The 14,995-nt window shown below is 38.4% G+C and overlaps 2 protein-coding genes across 2 annotated transcripts in view; both read left to right on the top strand.

The window, feature by feature from the left end:
- Positions 1 to 3,357: 3,357 nt before the first annotated feature.
- On the top strand, positions 3,358 to 11,402 carry LOC139479943 (uncharacterized). Its single transcript, XM_071262881.1, has 4 exons — positions 3,358 to 3,440; positions 9,542 to 9,640; positions 10,316 to 10,471; positions 10,934 to 11,402. Exons 1-4 carry the CDS (start codon positions 3,374 to 3,376, stop codon positions 10,981 to 10,983), a joined length of 372 nt encoding a protein of 123 aa, XP_071118982.1. The 5' UTR covers positions 3,358 to 3,373; the 3' UTR covers positions 10,984 to 11,402.
- A 520-nt stretch (positions 11,403 to 11,922) lies between these two features.
- Positions 11,923 to 14,995, top strand: part of LOC139479944 (cell death abnormality protein 1-like) — a 54,976-nt gene continuing 51,903 nt past the window's right edge. Inside the window, exons 1-3 of the mRNA XM_071262882.1 lie at positions 11,923 to 12,043; positions 12,974 to 13,057; positions 14,501 to 14,653. Coding sequence (XP_071118983.1) covers positions 11,938 to 12,043; positions 12,974 to 13,057; positions 14,501 to 14,653 — 343 coding nt within the window. The 5' untranslated portion in view covers positions 11,923 to 11,937. The remainder of the gene's footprint in view (positions 12,044 to 12,973; positions 13,058 to 14,500; positions 14,654 to 14,995) is intronic.

Below are 14,995 nucleotides of genomic sequence, written 5' to 3'. Positions count from 1 at the left end.
TCACGTAAACGAATGGATGAGACTAATCAGTATCAGTTTTGGAAATACATAATTGGTGCCAATATGAATAGCTGCATCCCGATATGGTTGAAATATTCCCGATGTGACCTTAAATATTAACTCATTTACTCATTTCGATCGAAACCAGTTTCACTCTGATCAATGTCACGGATATAGCCTCGCTACTCATATCACAAAGTATATTTTCACTATTTACTTCCCTAATGTCTTCACACCGTGGTGATGTGAGTTGGTGATAGGCAAGGTTTCGGGAACTTACAATGGACTACGTACGTGTGTGTCTCGGTGTTCTTCCAATTCTCTTGGCACTCTGTCATCCAGCTCATGGTAAGCTGCATTTCAGACTTGCAAAGCATTAATATTATTTCTTTTTCGAACACTAAAGCTCCTTAATTAGTGTTTCCATGGAAACAAATGCATGTGACTTGAATTCTTGGAAAACGTGAACAACCATTACTTTTACAATGAGTTGTTATACTTTATTCCTAATGCTGATAAAAGACACCAGCATCCGCCCACCATATTGATACAGGTTATTGACGTGTATATAGAAAGCCTGAAAGTCGTTTCTCGTCATCACATTGCCTGACAAATAACAGAGAGTGAAATATTCTAATTACGAGTGAGCATTGCTTTGATTAGTACGATGACAGCCATTTGCAACGAGTCCCGTCATGTTACCCAGTCAATGAAACCTATGATCGTGGGTTCGAATCCCGGTTCGCCATGATTGTTTCTGACTGGAGGACGTCTTCCGGGCATGTGGAGGGATTTCTCGCTACTGAACCTTTTAACTACTAACCGTTGCATTTTTGTTTTATATCTTATGACCACGGATAGAGGTTTGTCGCTATTTTTACAAAGAAGCTGTGCTTCACATTTTCAATTCTTCTAATATATGTGATTATTCAAAATATCATTGAATGTTGAAATGTTATATTTAGGATCACACTTTTGGGGGTTGACTCCCGTGACTCAACCCAAAAAAAGCTCGAAACTTTATTCTTTACTAAGAAAGTGTCGTCTTTAATATAACTTTTGTTACATTTGACCACTTCCCAAAAAGGCATTGTCTATTCATAACATTGAATATTTACAGCAATTTGTTTCCCTTTATTCAGATTGAATACCTACTCAAAACAAGGGACAATCATTATTTTCGCAAACAACATCCGAGTTCATAGTGTTCAAAGGGATCTGTAAATGTGTTGTTATACATCGCACCAGCATACGAAACAAATACACGACATTTAGGTTACACAAGTGGTATAATCATGCATCCCTGTTGTCCTTATGAATGAGTGAGTCAGTTGTATTTTACGCCGCTTTTTAGCAATATATGGGCTTCACACTTTGTACCAGTGTGAGGAACCGAACCCGGGCCTGCGGACACCTTCACGCCAAGGCTACCCCATCTCTATCCTTATGACTGATGATATTTGAATGAGTATAGTTTTTTCGAGGCTTTCAGCAATATTCCAACAAGGAAGAGAATTTATGGATGTCAATACAACGTTTTACACAACGTTTCGGAGTATATGCTTACTCCTTCATCAGGTGAATGAATGTTATAAGGCAGAGAGTATATAAATGTTCATGTCAGGACAACAAAGGTAATAAGTTAACAAAAGATAGAAATTGACAAGGGAAGCCTACAAATCAACAAAATACGTAAATCATTATTAAGTTAAAACTTAAATCAAGGTTAAAACGTTTCTGATACATATATTGGAGGACAAATTACCTCGCCAGTTGTTGTGCCATCAATGACATGAATATGGGGCTTTTTATTGTGTTCGATTATGGTGTCAATTTTCGTTTTGTGACAGATGTAAGAAGTTTTGTTTCAGCTTAGTCAATTTGACACGTTTTTTCGTTAATACTTGACCGCCCGGAGAGCGGAAGGTCCGGGGTTCGATCCCCGTCCGCGTCATACCAAAAGACGTGAAAAGATGGTACTTGTTATCCTGCATGGCGCTAGGCATAATGGGGCTCAAACAAGGGCTGGTCGGCACGGAGTCAGTATACTTTGTCTGAGTGTGGTATTCATGTTCAACTGCGGCTCGGTATCTCAGTGGGATAGCACACACACACACACGTACGCACGCACGCACGCACGCACGCACGCACCCACGCAGGCACGCCCGTTATATAACTTTAATAATCATGAAAGTGACGTTAATCCCCATTTCACCTCACCCATCTCGTTAATACTTTGGGTATGTATCATAACGGTAAATATACTTCATGAAATATTGTTATATCGAAACTACTTCCCGAATCCCTACAAGACCAGTAGGGTGTTGGTAAAACATGGGTTTACGCCGACTGAAGATGGGTTATGTGTTTTGGTCTTCTTTCTTCCATTGTGTCACCATGGCGATGGTGAGTTTGACAAGCGTAATAGTCAGTAAAAGTGTTTCTCTTCAGGGTGAGAGGAGGCAATATAGCCACTCGCCTCCATCAGAATAAGTGTGCACATCTTTAAAAAACTATTAAAGAGTATTTACAAAAATTAGGGTGAATTAGATTTGACGTTTAATGCTGTCCAACTAAATTTTGGGAAATTTCCAGGTTGATGGTCTTTACTGTCATTCAATTTAAAACCAGAACTGTTTTAACCATTTTAGGTTCTTCACAGAGAATTGACTGGGGAGATTGTTTTATCTTCTGATGACACTTGTTACATTAGCTACTTACCTTAAATAATCTATGTGTAAACGATTTGTTTTATTTTGTTTTATTTTCTGAATTCTATCATGATCATGTCTTGAGGCAATAAAAAATGATGCAGGTGAACATCCACCTTTATTGAATACACAATTCCCTTTAGAAAGTGGTCAAATGTAAAAAATGTTATATTTGGGATAACACTTCCTTAGTAAAGTGCAGATTCTCGTACTAGCGATCGTGGTACAAGATGAATTACCTCCCTTTGACCAAGTACACATCAATCACTCACAAACGATAGACAGATAGATAAGATTTATTACCAAGATGAGTTATCAGAACAAACCTTTTTTGAAATGTAGACACCCTTTCAATTTCTGTGATACATTGTGAAACACTTGTTGCAAATATGAATAGCTGCATCCCGATATGGCTAAAATATTCCCGATGCCACTTTAAATATTAACGCTCTCTCCCTCTCTCTCTCTCTCTCTCTCTCTCTCTCTCTCTCTCTCTCTCAAGAGAGATGGAAACTTGTCAAATGTATTTAGTTTCACTCTGAGCAATGTCACAGATATAGCCTCGTTACCCACATCACAAAGTATATATACTATTTACTTCCCTAATGTCTTCACACCGTGGTGATGTGAGTTGCTGGTAGGCAAGGTTTCGGGAACTTACAATGGACTACGTACGTGTGTGTCTCGGTGTTCTTCCAATTCTCTTGGCACTCTGTCATCCAGCTCATGGTAAGCTGTATTTCAGACTTGCAAAACATTAATATTATATCTTTTTCGTTCACAAAGGCTCCTTAATAAGTGTCTGCATGGAAACATATGCATGTGACTTGAATTCTTGGAAAACGGGAACAACAATTACTTTTACAATGAGTTGTTATACTTTATTCCTAATGCTGATAAAAGACACCGACATCCGTCCACCATATTGATTCAGTTTATAGACGTGTATATAGAAAGTCATTTCTCGTCATCACTTTGCCTGGAAAAAGTGAAATATTCGCGAAACTAATTATGAGTGAGCGAGTTAAGATTTTACATCGTATGGGTAATATTGCAGCCATATCGCGATGAGTTAAGCATGAAATTAATCATTACTAAATACCTAACAAAGTACAGAAAAACGGTAGGGAAAACATCAAACCAGATCCAGTGTCAAACATCATTATGCTGTAGGCTTAGTGGTAACCAATACACAGACCACCAGCAACAAAAGTCTGACCACCTTACTGGGGATGATGGGGACTCTTTTGGTTTTTTATTGGATACATGTATACAAATGTTGTTGATATGCTAAACCGATTCTTCATTTGCATTTTTGCTCTCATGTTCGAAATTCGCTGTGCAGAGTTACGTCCCTTGGGGCCGCCTGAAACCTATGATCGTGGGTTCGAATCCCGGTTCACATCGATTATGGTTCTAGGTTTGTCAGCACCATACCCGTGCTCGTGGGTTTTCATCAAAGTGGTAAACGTCTGAAATCTACGTCTCTTCGGACTTTCCTCCTACTTTAAGCTGACACGCTGTGATATAACTGGAATACGGAGTTAAACCAAAGTCACTCACTCATGTTCGAAACAATGTTGGACCTATCGAATTCTATGCTGATGATATAGGCAACATTAGCCATGGAGCATGATTTCCAAATGTTCGAAATGGATGCTCATACAACTATAAAGGAATAGAGAAAGTTTATGTGAACAGTTTTATCCATGTTTGAAATTAATGTTTGACATAAAAAAGGTTATCCCCAACTGTGAAAATGATGCAAATATCAGGATTATTTTGCACCGAACAGAAATGGTATTGGTATCTTGTTATACCAAAGAATTTCGTCCATCAAATTTCCTTCCGTCCATTTTGTGTGTAACCTATAACTTGTAAACTACAACATCGATTCTTTCAAACTTGTTGAACTCTTTTTATACCTCTAATAGGAGAGGTGCAATGCGCAGTTCGATTTCAATATTTGGATTTTCTGAAAGAATACAGTCTCATGTTGTGAACTTCAACATGTGTGTGGCCTATAAATTGAAAAATACAACATAGATTCTTTTCCAAATTAAGGAACAGTTTCCATACTTAAAGAAGAGGTGCTATGCAATGTTTGACTTTGATGTGTGTATTTTCTAAATAAAATATGTTTTTCATGTTGAGTTAAAATGTATGTAGGTTTGAGCGGATGTATCCATGCGTTTACATAATCGTTTTCGAATCGGGAAGATCCGGGGTAGACAAGGTCTTCAGTATCCAATGCTTGTTGTAAAAGGCGACTTTGCTTGTCGTTAGAGGCGACAAACGGGATCGGGTGGTCACTGACTTGGTTGATACATATCATCGTATTCCAACTGCGTAGATCGATACTCATGATGTCAATCATTGGATTGTCTGCTCCAGACTCGATTATTTGCAGATCGCCGTCATATACAATTGTAGCTGGAATATTGCTGAATGCGGCGTGAAACAACAAACAAACAAAACATGATCGTTCTCACTACATTATTGCAGACCCGTGAAGATCCGGGGTAGACTAGGTCTTCAGCAACCTGTGCTTGTCGTAATAGTCGACTAACGGGATCGGGTTGTCAGGCTCGCTGACTTGGTTGATGCATGTCATCGATCCCAATTGCGTGGATCGATGCTCATTATTTCAATCACTGGATTGTCTGGTCCAGACTTGATTATTTAGAGACTGCGGTCATATAGCTTGGGATATTGCTGTGCAGCGTTAAACAACAAACAAAACTATATGCCGGCGGTCTGTCAATAATAGGACCAGACAATCCAGTGACTGACATCATAACCATTGATGGCAACTGATCAAAATGCATTCACAGGGGTTGTCCTTCAAAGATATCGAGTGTCAACTGGGCTACCATTTCAGAGTTATCAGCCGATTTTGGAAACCATTGGTTAAATTAGTGCTATGAAGGACCTTCCACGGTCAAGACGCCCTCTTGTTACTTCACAATGTGAAAACAAGGCACTGCCTTGATGAGTACGATGACAGCCATTTGCAACGAGTCCCGTCATGTTACCCAGTCAATGAAACCTGTCATCGTGGGTTCGAATCACGGTTCGCCATGATTGTTTCTAGGTCTGTCAGCACCATACCCGTACTTCTAATTTAAACCAAAGTGGTAAATGTCTGAGACATACATCACTTTGGGTTTCCTCCCACAATAAGCTGACACACCGTGAAATAGCTGGAATACTGTTCAAAGCAGAGATAACCCAACTCACTCAGTCACTTAACAGACCTGAATCCACTGCAGCACAATTGGGAAATCCTTGAGCGTCGTATACAGTCACTGACTCCTGAATATGCGTGAATTGTAGCACCATTGCATCGGGAGTGGCTGCAGGTGCCCCTTCAGCTGATTCAGCGTCTGGCTAGCGGACGTCTTTAAGTCATTGCATTGTTGTTTTATTTCTTATGATCACCCATACATATTTGTCGCTTTTATTTACGAAGAAGCTGTTTTACATATTTTCAATTCGTCTCATATTTGTGATTATGTACATCGATTATTCAATATAGCAGTGAATATTGTAACAAAATGTTATATTTAATCCCGTGACCCAACCCAAAGAAGTACCAGAATGTGTTCTTTACTTAAAAAGTGTGATCCTAAACCTAACATTCGTTATATTTAACCACTTTCTAAAATGGCATTGTGTATTCATAAAATTGAATATTTACAGCAATTTGTTTCCCTGTATTCAGGTTGACAACCTACTCAAAACAAGAACAATGATTATTTTCAGCTAACACCCGAGAAGATATTATACCAAGGGATGTGTATTAATATACTGCATGGAAAAAGGTGCCATACAAATGGATCATTATTATTATTATTATTATTATTATTATTATTATTATTATTATTATTATTATTATTATTATTATTATTAATAATGATAACAATAACAATAATAATAATAATAATGATGATGATGATGATAATAATAATAATTACTGATTTAAATAAAAAATGCAGCATTGAGGGTTTGGGTGATCCTGCCACAGTCAGGCTGGTTAGGCTCATCATTAGCTCAGGGCCCTTGCCCTCTCTATATGCAGCCCTGACTTCTCCCTGGAAGCGCTGCCTAGTCAAACCCACCCAGAACTTTTCGGAGAATGTGAAAACTCCCCAACACTGCAGCCTTCTGCCTAACCCAGATTGTCAGCAGGGCTGTATTCCTGGTAGCAAACCCGGGTACTCTCCTCAGGTCAGTCTACGGATTAGGTACCAAACCTAAGGCACCGAGAATAATGGGGAGTCGGACAACTTGAAACTTGGGATGCAAGCGTGACATTTCGAAAGCGAGGTCCGCATATTTGCCATGTTTTTCCTTAATCTTGTCTATCACATTGGTGTCAAAGGGGACAGAAAATTCAATGATATAAATGATTTCATTGGATGTATCAAAAAGGACAAGATCAGGTTTGTTGGCCTGGATACGTCTGAGGCTGTAAATGGGCCTATTCCAAAGAATTTGGTATTTATCATTTTCCATGACGCCCTCTACACATTCCGGGTCATACCATGGATGGACCTCTGTTGCAAAACCACAAGCATGGCGATTTGGTATGGCACTTCGCTTGGTTGACATTCATTTCTGTACCGTCCAGCAGTACAGAACCATCAACAAAATCGAAAGGTTGAGATTATGTCCCACCTCCTTGGCTCGTTTTAGAAAACTGTGGAATGCCTTGTTTTCATCATGAGTCTTGACATGCTTGACAAGAAGATCATTAGACAAATAAATGTGTTCAAAAGTGCACAAAACAATTCTATCATGAAGAGCCTCCACATTAATCAAACCACGCCCTCCCATCATAATTGGTAAATATTATGAGCTATTGAGGGAAGAGCGAGGGTGGTGGGATCTATTGTCTGACATGATTCTTAGTGTGAGGGTGTCAATACCCTGAATTATATTATCATATTATCATAAATAAACTCGTTCACTCTCTCAAATCGATGATTTCGTGGCGTGCCAGAACCGAATGAGCGAATGTATGAATTCCCGATCCGTCCTGATTATTGTTCTCGTTTTGGACCTACATGACTTTAGACTTTCCTCCAACATGAAGCTCACATGCCATAACCGAAATACTGTTCAGAGCGGCGTTAAACTATACTCACTCACGAATTTCACAATAATGTATTTGTGATGTTACAATTTGAATCCTGTATACTTAATCGGAGTTAATACTTCAAAATTCGGTTAACCCACGACCATTTAACTCACAGACTGAGCTCCTTCACGGACGTATGTATGCACATTTGCAATTGTTAGGAGTGAGTTCGTTCACTGGGCACATTCATCTATAACCACAGATCAATTCAAGGAGATTTCAATTTTTATTATTTAAAAAATAAATTAAATTTAACTTATTGATAAATTTTGAAATTGTGTTGACAGTTAATCTGTTGTAACTGGTAGCTAAATTGCCTACCATCACATGCAGCTGAAGGGTAGTGTAATTCCTGCTGGGGATCCATGCAGGAAACAGAAGTATTGTAAGTCTCCACGGCCCCTAGCATGGTGGCCTAACTTTGGCTGCTGGCGATCTATAGCCCGTTTGTTATGTATAGAGATGTATTTTTATGCTTCCATGGTAGTTTTAAATCCGTGATAATTCTACTAGTAGTCATTTTACTGTCCGTTGCTAACAGGCTTTTATAGTTTAAATGTATAACCTTTGAAAGTCACGATGTGTCTGAAATACTGCCGATGTGACTTTAAATTTTAACTCACTCCTTCACTCGAAAATCGTACATTCAAGAGCTTAACACAATTCACCATTAAGATCTTAGACTGTGTCTGGGTGTATTGTATTGTGAAGGACTGTCAGTCATGAATATTGCTTTTAACCATCATATCAGAATATAACATACTGACCTACTATAAAGACGCTCGATTATTTGCAATATTTGGCGAAATGGTCACAAGAATCAGATTAAATTGTTCTGTGCAGTTAGGAATGAGATAATAAAACACAGCCATGTCGTTGTTAGGGTTCACATCTCATCCGATGCCTTTCGAGATTAATTTTAGCACCAAAACCGAGTTTGGCGTCAAACATTTAACAACTTATGAGGTACAGTCGAGCATGCTCTTTCTACGATAATTTCAAAGAGCGTCATGCGACTCTTGCTCAGAAGTTGTTTGACGAAGGTTACAACATACAAGGCCTCAGTAAAGCTTTCAAAGAGTCTAATGGTGGACATGTGGAGAACATTTACAAATTTGACGATCGTTGACAAAAAATATGTTCGATGCAAGTCCCTACAGTTGACTTGTACCAAGCGTCATTACTATTTGATAGTGATTCATGAACACATGCTCCTAATATCTTCGGAATCATACTATCGAGTTTGGTTTTAGCAGTGATTTCTTATGAATATGAAAAGGGTTTGGTCACTTGTATTTACAAACACCCAGGGAACCAACTGCCTGTGCTTGTCATGAGCGGCATTTAAATGGATCTAGTGGTCAGGTTCGGTGACTAGGTTGACTGCATGTCAAAGTATCTCAGTTGCTTATAACGGTGCTCATGATGTTAATAACTGGGTTTTCTTGTCCGGACACGATTATTCACAGTCCCCCGTCTTGTAGCTGGATTAGGGTGAGGTAAAACAACCACGAACAAACCAATCAACAGTGGCAATAAACATGATTCAAATCGCAACAGCTGATGTTTTCATTATCAAACCGTTCTTCCCAGGACAATTATGTAGATCTGAGAACCTGAAAAAGTCAAACTCAGAAACATGTGTATTCACATGCATAATTTACCCATGATGCTTCTTGTCTATCAGGTGCTTGTCGCTGTCGTGTCCAGAGAGAGTGTGATCATCCCCAAAAGTACTGTGAGGCTGGGTGTGAGACTGGTTTCACAGGCAGTCGATGCCAGTATGGTAAGATCCCTATTGAAACATTCAAAAGAATAAATGGTCAGTCCAAATGGTAAAATAGCATATGGTTGTTTCTTGAATATGTTTTTATTCACTTTATATATACACAAATGTCATCGCGCATCATATTACCTTTAACCAAGGGATGACACTTACCATGTTAAATGTTTCAAGCAGTAAAACCGCTGTGGTTAAATAGTTGCAATATTACGTAACCTATTCCTACCAACTGTCCCCCTTTGTTCCTCGTGATTGCCTTGAAACTAGAAGATCGTGCATTTGAAACAATTTATTGACCATGCATGCATGTATTAAGTATGACACATGCTTAGTGGCATATAAACATGAGTTAGAGTTAGATGTATTCTACCAAATGATTGTGTTATATATAAGGGTTTATCTTTTTTATCTATTCCACAATGTCAAGTTAATGCCTCACGGATAAACTTTCGATGAACTCATTACATTACTTTCTACAGTTTTTATTATATTCTCCTTTTATCTTATTATTTTTGAAAATATAGATAGACTTGCTGAACAGAAGTTGATTTTCTTTGCTTGACATGAAGTGGATTTCTATATTTTGGTTTAGCGACTGAGATGATAATGTCTAAAATATGAATTCAGCAGATGTCCCATGGAAACATCTTCCAATTAATTATATTTTAATGGTTTCAGTCAACCAATTGGCATACGCATCCTGCATAGACCACCAAGACGTAGTCGATGAGGACCTCAGCACGTGTACAAGTCAGGATTACACAGGTTTTATAACATGCAGTATCGATGGCCCACCCAGAGAATTTAACATCATTCGAATTTTTCATGAACCAAGTAGGTCTATATTAATCATGTGTAAATGTATTTGGGATTAAATATAAGTTGGTCTACTGTGCAGAGTTGTGTGAGAAGTGATAATCGTCTGACATGTGTATAACTTCTGCTGACACGCCGAGATATAACTGGAATACGGTTCAAGGGAGCGTTAAAACCAATTCACTACCACATGTTTTATGAATCGTAAATATGCATTATTGCATAATAATTAAATAATTTGGACCGATTACGCTTTGGATCAATCAACATCATGTATATTTAAATATTGTATTCCGTTATATTGACCACGTTTGGTTTGACGTAAGTGTTAATAATATACCGCTGCTTATCAGTTTGACTATGTATCCCTCACGCACGAAACTTTACACCAACCGTATTTGTATAGCTTAATTAATGTTGGATTGAATGATGTGACTGGATTTTTGTGGGTGATTTCACTTTTGTTTCTACTTTAAACAGATGCCAAGATTTTCAGCAACAATCCCATCATGTTTGCTTCGGTTGCTTAGGTTCTCGGTTGTTCTGAAAACTGTCGATAGGTGATTTGGACCCATCAGTTCCGCTGTCAGTTGACAAACAAATCTGATACAAGGAAAGAGCGCCCGCCAGTCTTCTGTCCTAGTTCAACTTTGAAGTTGATTCTAACCAATCTAACAGTTGCATATCAAACAATAATTCGTCTAAAATTCTTATTTATTGTTGGTAATACAAAAGATAAGCCATGTTTGATAATTGCAGTAAATCTTACTGGATCAATGTCATATGATGATTTTACATAACATGTCCATTATTAAACTAATTCCGAAAGAATGACATGTTTTCGTCTTATTTTGTTAAAGGTAAAAGTCTGTCCTCATTTTACATTGATGCAAGGGGCGGTTGGGAGCAAGTATCGATTCACAAAAATGTGACCAACAAGATTACTGACTACGAGTACAAAGGGAAGCGGTTATACTCCAGTCTTATATTACACCCTAAGTTCAGAGTGTGCGAGGTAGCAGTTGCTTATGGCAAGTGAACGTTTATTATGCATGAAATAAGTTACATAGAAGGATGTATTCGTGGCGTGGAATCTTTGGACTGCTGACGTCTACATATACTAATCATAAACATGATACTACCATGTGGATAGTGTATACTAAAGCCCGGAGAAATGGTTGATTAAATTACATTAAATAGATACGCTACTCTTTTGGGTGAATTTTTGTGTGCCTTTTCACACGTTATTATATCCAGTTGCTTACCTACGATATCACTATATCTCTAGCCATCATTTTTGGTGTACTTTTTCCTGATTCCATATGATTAAATGAACCTTCTCATTGACGTTAAAAGTACAAAGTAAAAACATCTACATCTGATATGTGGTTCCACGTATTATCCTCGTCTGTCCTGTACACTTTCTACGGTTATTCACACGTGCTTGCCCATTCTTAGAATGCCTTCATGACGATGAATGTAATATGGAGTGCAACTGTAAGAACGCCTCGGACTGTTTGAGGAACCCCAGGAAGTGTCCGTCTGGCTGTGCAGTGGGATACACCGGGAAAAACTATGGCTGTGAAAAAAGTGAGTTTTTATAGGCCATTTATTTACATATTTGTTAAAGTATACTCAATTATCATATACGTTTTAATTGACACACTGAACAATGACTATGGGTATGAGGATATGCACCGATGAATTTCGAGACTGCTTTAAACTGTACACACAACAAGTCACTTTTCCAGCAAGACCAAGGTAGTTCGATGCCCTTTGAAGGCGTCCGCCTTACCGGAAGGTCACATCTAAACTGTCCTTTCCTTTTCAAATGGCTGTGCATCAATACAGTAATATAGTCGTTATCCAAATAGCATGTTTGTCTACTTTGTCATCCGTCAACTCCTAAAAATTGCCTATCAAACAATATGATTTATATTGTTACATTTCAAATAAGAAGTTTTACCCAAAAGAGTAATGTGATAATAGTTTCTCGTTGATCGTTTGTAAAATTTGTGTGCTTCAAATAACTTATCTTAGATTTGTTTTGCCGATACTAAGAGAATAGGGCAAGAACGCAAATATTGCCATGGAGTAAAAGACTCATTTCTTGCGAACTGAACAGAACATTTCCAGAACAGACTCATTCACTGTTCAATGGGTAATTATTTTATCAGGTGAGGATTCCGGGTCAGAATAGATTCCAAGCAAACTGAGCACGTATGAGGCGATTTAATCAGGTGGTCAGGCTAGGTAACTTCTTTGGATGTGAGTCTGGAGACGCGATCATTTATAGGCCGCCGCCATATAGCTGGAATATTGCTGAGAGTGGCGTTAAACAACAAACGGGAAACAAACACCTTAACGTCACAGGTTACACAGGTGAGCATTGATATGACAGTACCTTTAAATGCATTATATCTCATTATCTGTACTTCAGCAGGTTACAATCCCCCATCACAAAACAACACTCGGGCATATTCATAATTTCAAATAGCGATATGCTTTTCCTTTTTTCAGATGAAGTAACGCCTGCATCGACTCTGGAGAACGAAAGGTCAACAGCTGGTGAAACTACATCACCTCCAGAGGAACCGACCAACGGTAACTATAGCCTTGTATCGCAGTTGGAAAACTGGCGTAACTCCAGTACATTTGCGACGACGTTTATGAGATACATCTACTGTAAAACTATGTATGTTATCGATAAACATACACCTCTAAACCTACTTTGAATTTTAAAGCGAGTATTGTTGTTGTTTATCCAAATCTACAATTAAAAAGCAAATCACAATCACCTATGAATAAAGAACATGGATGTCTTACCTCTCAAAGTGATTATTCTACAAAATACAAAATACTCGCGTGAATGAGACGCAAACAAAATAAGATAAGATACACAATCTGTGCACATAATGCGTTCCAAGTTAGTTTATTCACATCTATGTTGCTTTAAGTATGTTATTTCCTGTCTGATGTGCTGAGCACGTGTCCCTTCTTTCTTCCGTATAGCAGGACTGTTTGTATGATGAAACCAATACAACGATATCAGCTAGGCCGTGTCATAGATTTGGTGATGTTCAGAGCTTACATGATTCAAAGAATCTTTAGCATCGGGGTATATTTCATGCATACGTGTCTTCCTGTTTGCCACCGGGCATTTATTTTATTATCATGAGGAGGTATGTATGCAGACTAAGACTAATTTTTACATGTGTCTTTTATCACCATCAGGTATAAACTGCAAAAGTTAATTAGTATAGTCGAACATGTGTAAGTCCCCATGATCCGCAGTGAGGTGGCCTAGCTTTGGTTGCTGGTGGCTTATAGCCAATGTTTTAAACAGTTGTAAATGATCTTATTATTATCAAATTTTTGTGACAAATTTGCTTTTAAATATAACTTTGTATTTATAACGTACATGCATGTATATAAACTTGATGGAATACTGCAGATACGACGTTATATTTACTCAATTACACACTAACCGTTCATGAACGGTTTAACTGTTTCTTTTTTATGATGGAAATTTCGTCCATGGCGTCGTGACAGAAAACCACTTTCGTTAGCCTTCGTTTTGGACTTGTGCGGGTTTGAATCCCGCTGGCGACACACATTTTTCGTGGAAATGGTTAGATCATAGAGGTGTATGATATGGGGGGGAAAGGAAGTTCCGTCATTGACAAGTAGTGTTTAACTGGCAATTCGGTCCGTTTATGTCCGGTTAAAGACATGGTTTAAGTTTAGTTACACAATAATACACAAAAAGTTGACAGGTAGATATAATATGCTATTCTTGTTTTACACCCAGTGCTTCACGACCTCAAATCACAATGCACAAGATACCACAACACATTGGAGCACGTTAAACTGTAATTCAAACTCAAATGTTTCACGGATTCACCCTGACTAATCAATTATCGACATCGGTTGTGACTGAGGGCTCGGTAGATGTATAATCGAAATCACCATTGTCAGTTCCATGATAATATAAAGGGCTATTGCAAGTTACAATAATTAATGTTCTGTTTTGTGTTGCAATGTAAGGGTGTAGTGGTGACAAGTACGGCATTGACTGTCAAAAGACCTGTTCATCTGGATGCGTGTGGGGAGGATGTAACAGTTCCACCGGAGAGTGTCTGGGTGGGTCCTGCAAACCTGGGTGGACGAACAAAGATTCCCTTCAACGTTGTGATCAGGGTAAGATACACAATCTGGCAAATAATGTTCCACGTTAGTTTATTCATATCCATTTGCCATAAGTATGTTGTTCCGTTAGATTTGATGATGTTCAGAGTTTGTATGATTCAAAGAATCTTAGCATCGGAGTATGTTTCATGCATACGTGTCTTCCTGTTTGCCACTGGGCATTTTTTATGATTTGGATGAGGTATGTGTGCCTATTTGAATCCCGCTGGCGACACACATTTGTCGTGGATATTGTTCGATCATAAAAGTGTATATGGGAGGAAGGAAGTTCTGTCATTGCCAAGTGGTGTTTAACTGGCAATTCAGTCCATTAATGCCCGGTTAAAGACATGG

This window comes from Haliotis cracherodii, unplaced genomic scaffold (assembly GCF_022045235.1).
Source record: "Haliotis cracherodii isolate W230 unplaced genomic scaffold, xgHalCrac1.p SCAF_4, whole genome shotgun sequence".
In the NCBI taxonomy this organism is placed as follows: Eukaryota; Metazoa; Mollusca; class Gastropoda; order Lepetellida; family Haliotidae; genus Haliotis; species Haliotis cracherodii.
Note: the sequence above shows the minus strand (reverse complement) of the source record. Positions and strands in the feature narration are given on the sequence as shown.